Source organism: Arctopsyche grandis, chromosome 9, assembly GCF_051622035.1.
Source record: "Arctopsyche grandis isolate Sample6627 chromosome 9, ASM5162203v2, whole genome shotgun sequence".
Lineage (NCBI taxonomy): Eukaryota > Metazoa > Arthropoda > Insecta > Trichoptera > Hydropsychidae > Arctopsyche > Arctopsyche grandis.
This window is the reverse complement of record NC_135363.1, coordinates 20,354,605-20,363,637: the sequence shown is the minus strand read 5'-3', so window position 1 is coordinate 20,363,637 and position 9,033 is coordinate 20,354,605. Positions and strand designations below refer to the sequence as shown.

General features: G+C 29.5%; 1 protein-coding gene across 1 annotated transcript; it reads left to right on the top strand.

The window, feature by feature from the left end:
- The first annotated feature begins 200 nt into the window (after positions 1–200).
- LOC143916625 (epoxide hydrolase 4-like) lies at positions 201–5,011 on the top strand. Its single transcript, XM_077437815.1, has 7 exons — positions 201–590; positions 2,357–2,658; positions 2,746–2,875; positions 2,951–3,102; positions 3,309–3,393; positions 3,468–3,603; positions 3,882–5,011. The coding sequence occupies exons 1-7, from the start codon at positions 288–290 to the stop codon at positions 3,989–3,991; spliced, it is 1,218 nt and encodes a 405-aa protein (XP_077293941.1). The 5' UTR covers positions 201–287; the 3' UTR covers positions 3,992–5,011.
- Positions 5,012–9,033: the final 4,022 nt, after the last annotated feature.

The window sequence follows — 9,033 nt, the reverse complement described above, 5'->3', positions numbered from 1 at the left end:
AAAGCTTATTAAAGAAATATTGAAGGCGATTTCTGTGGCAACGATTGATAATTTGTGTAATTAATCCACTTACCACAAGAAGGATAGGCTTAGCGCAAACAGCGCGAATGTTGGCAGCGGTGGTGGGAGTGCACACTGTCGGAAGTGGGCTGGTAGTGGGTTGTTAGTGGGTTGGTAGCGCAGTGCGATAGCGCGCCGTACGAAAGGTAGGGTACGAGTACGAGTACGAGTACGACAACGACAACGACAACGACAACGACACATCCGGTACGTCGACGGTGATAAGAATGGTCGCGACCCGTGTTGTTCACCATCATCAGAAATGTGTCGATCAAGTCCAGTCTGCGGCTGCGGCAGTCGACGTCGCGATGTCGGCGACGTCGGACGAGGGAGGGTGCTGCCGAGTGGGTTTCGCCGCTCGCCTCTACATCTACGCGTGGGCGGTTCTGCTCGCCAGCTGGGTCTTCCTCAGGAGACTGTTTTCAGTGGTGTGGTCGCGCCACAAAGCCACTCCTGCCCCTCCTCGAGATGTCCCCCCGCCAGCCCTCTGCGACTCCTCCATCGGCCGACACAACTACATCAAACTGCAGGTTTCCCTTTCCCTTTCAACTTCTCCTTGAACTTGTCCACGGCGAGTCTCATCTCACCATCTATCTCACTATCACTAACTTCTACTTTTTGTTCTATGATACATATACATACATACATACATACATATACTCGAAGGTCAAATTTTTCTTATCATGTTTGTTGAAGTGTAAACTTTCTTTTCATATTCGTAAACTTCTATCACGTTTTACTGTCTTATCATCTGTGAATCGACTATTTAGCGATCGAATGTTTTCTATCGGCCGGAATGTGAAATTACCGAAAACGCAAACATCGGAAGGCAAAGATCGAAAATCGAAAGATCTTAAGTCGAAAGATCAAAAAAAAAGGGTGCATGATAAACGGTACATACTCACCTACATACTCACTTAATTTACGCGAGCAGGATACAACAGGAACAAGAGGAACAGGCTTTTCCTCCCGTATTCTGCGCGCGCACATTAATGCACCCTTTTTTTTTGATCTTTCGACTTAAGATCTTTCGATTTTCGATCTTTGCCTTTCGATATTTGCGTTTTCGGTAATTTCACATTCCGGCCCGTGAGGTAGACCCGTTTTCTATATATGTATGTACATGTAAATTCTGTTCGGTTCATATTTTAATGTATGGGAGTGGTTTTTAATATATGTTTTTTTTACAAAGGTTTTCATTAGTTTCACATCGACAATTTGTCTGACAAACTTCTCACACTCCTCCGATCGCTTTGAAACTTTGCCATTTTGCAGGGTTTTGCTGCCGATAGAGATTTTTATTTCGACAAAACTCAAAACTGTTTTTATTAACTAGGCAAGCATTATTATAACAAATATAAGATGTTTATTGTAGTATGCCTTTTTCAGTTACACTGGTAGTCTAGAATAATTACCATTATTTAACACTAGTTATTTTACCCGGCTTTGCTCAGTATTTGTAATATAAACTTGTTTTTTTATTAAATTTATTTGAATCGGAAAAAATATAATATTCAACCAATTGAATTGTCGTCGTGTTTTGTTTACGAAGTTCCCAACCAACATTACATATTTTCTTACTTACTTACAAAGTCTCTTTCGAAATTATATATTAGATTTGATCAATTTTTCTCTCTTCTATAGGTATTTGTTGAGGTTTTCTTTTATGTTATATTTAATTCTATATTATTGTTAGAAATTCTTTAAATCAATATATACATCGCTGATTTTCTATAATTTTTTAATGGTGTGTACTTTTAAATTAGCTAAAAATAAATAAAAAATATATTTTCAGATACCCATCGAACAATGTTCAAGTTTTCAAAACAAAGTATCAATTAGGATTTGTTAACTCTTTTGTATAACATTGTTAATCTTTAAAGTAAGCCCTTTAGTATGATAAAAAAATTATAATTGTACAGAAAGCATTATATTATTAAATAATTAATATTTTGAGATTATGTTCCACGATTTAAATTTTTAAATGATATAATTAAGAATTGATTTAAATTTAAATTTTGAAAGCCTGATTAAAATTTATATTTATCTTTAAAATGTCATTTTAATTAATGGGCAAAGTCATTTGTACTATTAAATTAATCAACTTCAGTTCAACTATAAAAAAAAAAAACATAGCTGATGAAATTCTATTAGATTATTTGTAATACATTTCGCAACTTTATAACCCAAATATGTCAATTATAATAAATAGTGATAATCAATTTGGTTCATGCAATTGAAATGTGTACATGTATACATACATACGTACATTAAAAACATTGATTATTGATTTCAGGGTGTAAAATTCCATTACGTTGAAGCCGGGGATAAGTGTGCTCCTCCACTTCTTCTCTTACATGGATTTCCTGACTGTTGGTTGGGCTGGGAGGCTCAAATAACACTTCTAAGCGTTTCGTATCACGTTTACGCTTTGGATCTGAAAGGGTTCGGTGATTCTGACAAACCTGGAATACGTCTCCATTACAGACTTCCTCACCTATTGTCTGAACTGCGCGCCTTCCTCCTCATATTATCAGACAATCCAAGTCGTCGCAATGTCACTATATTGGCACACGACCTGGGTGGATTATTGGCTTGGTTAGTATTGTCACTTTGAATTATTGTTCTCACGGGTATTATGCATAAATATTTACATATTAATCTAAACATACACGTTTATTTTAGGTTTCTTTTGCACGATTCGCCCGGATTGATAGAGAGGATGGTTATTGTGTCTGCGACGCATCCAAATATATTTTGGGACACGTTGCCTAAAAATTGTCTTTTGAATTATAAATGGATGTGCTTAGCCCAAGTAATTCTATTGTACAAATTTGTATAAATGTTAAATTGTTTTACGTTTTTAATACTATTAGTTCTTTATGAATAGGTGCCTTGGTTGCCTGAACAAGAAGCCTTAAAAGGTGACATGATGTTTCTCGAGCAATATTGCCCACATCTTAAGTCGTCATCCCTTTTAGAAACATATAAATATGTATTTTCGAGACACGAAGATTGGACTGGACCCTTGAACTATTTTCGGTAAGATGTTATCATTTCTTGTAATGAATTTGTAATAATTAAATCGAATTGATTGACTCCTGTAACAAAGTCTACTGTATCAGTGATAAGACTTGTACAATCATTACATTTATTTCTTTATAATTAAAGATTTTTTTGTTGTATATACTTTTTCTTAATCTTATCTGATTGTTTTTTTATATTTGATGTGTTATTATTGATTACAGAAATCTTATGTTTTGTCGCGTACCTGAAAATTGTGGTTTTATAAACACACCTATATTAATAATAACTGGGAATAAAGACCCTCAGGTATAAATAAAGTACATATGTAATTTTAAAATATTGCTTTTTATCTTATTAACATTTTTTATTTATCATATTAGATACCGTTGGAAGCGATAGTTCGAAGTTCAGACTGGTGTACTAACGCCACAGTGAAGATAATCGATGGAGGCGGACATTTTCCACATCAAGAATATTCTGAACAGTTCAATCGTCATTTACTTAAATTTCTCATATGTACGTTTTATCCAAATCGTAATCAATTCCTCTTTTTTTCATAGTTATCAATGTCAATATGTTTTGTAACATGCGATGTGTATGAATGGTCGATTGATTTAAAAAGTTTCTCATGTAAATATTATATTACGTGATTCTTATAGATAAGTTTGTTTTTATTCAGTTTGCATACTATCATAATTATTGTTTTATCTATATATTGTGAATCTATCAATTTTTTAGTACAATGTTATTTAATTTTATTCATATTAATGTATTTTAAATCTCAACTATTTCAGGCGATAGAGAGAAACATCTGGTTGGAAAGAATGGAATTGAAGCTGGTGTGACGGGAGCTGCACGAGGACTTGTGGGGCGTCTATTTGGTGCTGTGCATCTGTTTACTTGACAATAATGATAATACTAGAGATGAACATTCATCTAGTCGAATAGAATTTTTGGTTATTTTGTTTTATGTATTTTTATTAGATATTTTATTTTATGTTATATGTTAAATTAGTGATTTGTTTATGTCAATATTGAAACAATATATCATAATGGAATATTAAAATGAAGTTAATCTCACATGTATGTGTATAAGTGTACTTTTAATTAATCGTGGCTCATAATGATAATCTAGTAAATTGAAAAAAATAGCATAGCATATGTATTTTGTCAGCTATTGTATGATAATATACGGAGCCATATCAATGTTAAACCAAAGTGCCAAAAGTATTTTTTATACTATATATATATTTTATTTACGATCTCAACATCAACACCCATTTATAATATTGAATTTTTAATTTAGAACAGAAATTCTGGCCTTAAGATTTTCATTCAACTTTCACAGTTGGGTTCTGTTAGCTACTTATAATGATGACTGCTTCATATTTTCAATTTAAATTATCTTAATGCAATAGAAGCACGGTATATAGATTTTATAGATATTGCAAATTGTTGGACATTGTGTTTTATATTAAAAATTTATAATTATTCATTATTACAATACTAAATGGAGATATTTTATTATCGCGTGTACATATACATACATACATAAGTTTGTATATACTCAATTCAACTTGAAATATTTTATTATCCTGGTTTCAAAAATCAATTATTAATGGAATGCTCATTTTCACATTTTATACTGATATTAATTTAAGCCTATTTTTAAAATTGAATTGCATAATTACTTATTATATCGGTTTATTTTTAATATTAGTTACATATTTGAATGGATCTTATGTGGTCAATATTTATTGTTGAACATTGTTCGAGTATGCGCAATTATTTAAGTATAATTTATTATATGAAATGTAATAGTTTTTTAATGAATTTTAATTGGTTTATGTTTATTGAACTTTTTTTGTATTTTTATATTTTTTTATTCCACTCATGTAGCATTTTATTAAATAAAATACTTTTTAAAAATTTCAAATTTTTATTATGTTTAATGCAATGTCATCCTATTTAGTGTAAAACAAAGACGAGGTCTATAAAAATAATACTATTTCCGATTAAGTCTGATAAGTTCTTTAGTATTCTTGTTTATTTTATACATACTCAAAAAACAACGCCCGTCGGTGTTTTTCAGTTCCGTGGAATTGTTGGCAAAACGCCGATCAGCGTTGGTCAGCATTCAAAGGGTTAACGAAGCGAAAGATTAAAAAAATATATACATGTATAAATTTAAATTTAGCAATTTTAGGGGCACAAATTTAGGTTTTTGCCTGGGGCGTTAAATAACTTAGGGCCGGCCCTGGATATCAGTCAAAATATTGAAGTTGAAATTTCTCGTGGAAACTCCTTTATCCTATTGACAATTCGTATAAAGGAAAAATAATAATTCTACTGTTCATTTTTCGATTCTAAAAGTTTATCGATTTGGATTATTATTCTTTAATAAAAAAATAAAAATAATAGACGAAGAAAAAAAAAAACAAATGGAAAAAAATGAAAACACAAGAAAACTATAAAAAGCTTTTAGGAATTCGTTATTTCGAATAGTTTGTTTTTAAAAATGTCTACGTTACTATTAAGTTACTGTTTAATTTATTTGTTATATATTACATACTATTCTGAACTTTAATCACGTACCTACATCTAATATATAATTTCGAAAGAAACTTTGTATGTAAGTATTGTTGGTTGGAAAAAGTCAAAATTTCCATGACGACATGGGGACGGGGGGCACCGGGGGCGAATTCCCCCTTGGGAGCCGCCGGATTCTGGTATAATACATTATACATCTAATATATAATTTCGAAAGGGACTTTGTAAGGGTTACACGACAATTGGTGCAAGTCCAAAATGTTCAACGACAAAATGTACCCGAAAATTAGTGCACTGACAAAATGTACCCGCGACAAAATGTACCCGCGACAAAATGTACCCGCGACAAAATGTTTAAGCGACAAAATGTTCAAAAATGTTCAAAATGTTCAACCGTATCCAATATTTACGTATTTAAATTGAAAAAAAAAACTTTCCGAGCGTATGAACTCCAGATTACATTGCATTAGTTTATATGGCAGGGCTTCTCAACCGTCTCCAAAATTTACTATATTTCAAATGAATAATTTACTTTTCATCGTACACATCGCGGGCGTTATTAAATTAGTATAAATGACAGGGGTTCTCAACCGTATCCAATATTTACGTATTTAAATTGAAAAAAAAAACTTTCCGAGCGTATGAACTCCAGATTACATTGCATTAGTTTATATGGCAGGGCTTCTCAACCGTCTCCAAAATTTACTTTATTTCAAATGAATAATTTACTTTTCATCGTACACATCGCGGGCGTTATTAAATTAGTATAAATGACAGGGGTTCTCAACCGTATCCAATATTTACGTATTTAAATTGAAAAAAAAAACTTTCCGAGCGTATGAACTCCAGATTACATTGCATTAGTTTATATGGCAGGGCTTCTCAACCGTCTCCAAAATTTTCTTTATTTCAAATGAATAATTTACTTTTTATCGTACACATCGCGGGCGTTATTAAATTAGTATAAATGACAGGGGTTCTCAACCGTATCCAATATTTACGTATATAAATTGAAAAAAAAAACTTTCCGAGCGTATGAACTCCAGATTACATTGCATTAGTTTATATGGCAGGGCTTCTCAACCGTCTCCAAAATTTACTTTATTTCAAATGAATAATTTACTTTTCATCGTACACATCGCGGGCGTTATTAAATTAGTATAAATGACAGGGGTTCTCAACCGTATCCAATATTTACGTATTTAAATTGAAAAAAATAAAAAAACTTTCTAAGCGTATGAACTGCAGATTACATTGCATTAGTTTATATGGCAGGGCTTTTCAACCGACTCCAAAATTTACTTTATTTCAAATGAATAATTTACTTTTTATCGTACACATCGCGGGCGTTATTAAATTAGTATAAATGACAGGGGTTCCCAACCGTATCCAATATTTACGTATTTAAATTGAAAAAAAAAACTTTCCGAGCGTATGAACTGCAGATTACATTGCATTAGTTTATATGGCAGGGCTTCTCAACCGTCTCCAAAATTTACTTTATTTCAAATGAATAATTTACTTTTTATCGTACACATCGCGGGCGTTATTAAATTAGTATAAATGACAGGGGTTCCCAACCGTATCCAATATTTACGTATTTAAATTGAAAAAAAAAACTTTCCGAGCGTATGAACTCCAGATTACATTGCATTAGTTTATATGGCAGGGCTTCTCAACCGTCTCCAAAATTTACTTTATTTCAAATGAATAATTTACTTTTCATCGTACACATCGCGGGCGTTATTAAATTAGTATAAATGACAGGGGTTCTCAACCGTATCCAATATTTACGTATTTAAATTGAAAAAAAAACTTTCCGAGCGTATGAACTCCAGATTACATTGCATTAGTTTATATGGCAGGGCTTCTCAACCGTCTCCAAAATTTACTTTATTTCAAATGAATAATTTACTTTTTATCGTACACATCGCGGGCGTTATTAAATTAGTATAAATGACAGGGGTTCCCAACCGTATCCAATATTTACGTATTTAAATTGAAAAAAAAAACTTTCCGAGCGTATGAACTCCAGATTACATTGCATTAGTTTATATGGCAGGGCTTCTCAACCGTCTCCAAAATTTACTTTATTTCGAATGAATAATATATTTTTCATCGTACACATCGCGGGCGTTATTAAATTAGTATAAATGACAGGGGTTCTCAACCGTATCCAATATTTACGTATTTAAATTGAAAAAAAAAAACTTTTTAATCGTATCGGAGATGTCATTGAATTATATGTATATATATATATATATATATATATATATATATATATATATATATATATATATATATATATACATATAATTATATACATATATATATATATATATATATATATATATATATATATATATATATATATATATATATATATATATATATATATATATATATATATATATATATATATATATATATATATATATATATATATATATATATATATATATATATATATATATATATATATATATATATATATATATATATATATATATATATATATATATATATATATATATATATATATATATATATATATATATATATATATATATATATATATATATATATATATATATATATATATATATATATATATATATATATATATATATATATATATATATATATATATATATATATATATATATATATATATATATATATATATATATATATATATATATATATATATATATATATATATATATATATATATATATATATATATATATATATATATATATATATATATATATATATATATATATATATATATATATATATATATATATATATATATATATATATATATATATATATATATATATATATATATATATATATATATATATATATATATATATATATATATATATATATATATATATATATATATATATATATATATATATATATATATATATATATATATATATATATATATATATATATATATATATATATATATATATATATATATATATATATATATATATATATATATATATATATATATATATATATATATATATATATATATATATATATATATATATATATATATATATATATATATATATATATATATATATATATATATATATATATCATCATCATCATCATTTACAGCCATTCGCCATCCACTGCTGGATGAAGGCCTCTCCAACACGCTTCCACTCGTCTCTGTTTTGCGCAACACTCATCCATCTCATTCCGCACATTTTCCTAATTTCGTTCACCCATCTTCCTTGCGGTCTTCCTTTTACTCTTTTGCCTTCTCTCGGGTACCATTCAAGCACTTCTTTTGTCCACCTTTCGTCCATCCTCCTAGCTACGTGACCCGCCCATTGCCATTTCAATCTCTTCACTCTATCCACT

Excerpts from the sequence above, each read along its gene's own strand:
- LOC143916625 (XM_077437815.1), top strand. The coding sequence starts at position 288 with ATGGTCGCGACCCGTGTTGTTCACCATCATCAGAAATGTGTCGATCAA. Across the intron at positions 591-2,356 it reads ACAACTACATCAAACTGCAG|GGTGTAAAATTCCATTACGT; the intron begins GTTTCCCTTTCC and ends TATTGATTTCAG. Across the intron at positions 2,876-2,950 it reads AATGGATGTGCTTAGCCCAA|GTGCCTTGGTTGCCTGAACA; the intron begins GTAATTCTATTG and ends CTTTATGAATAG.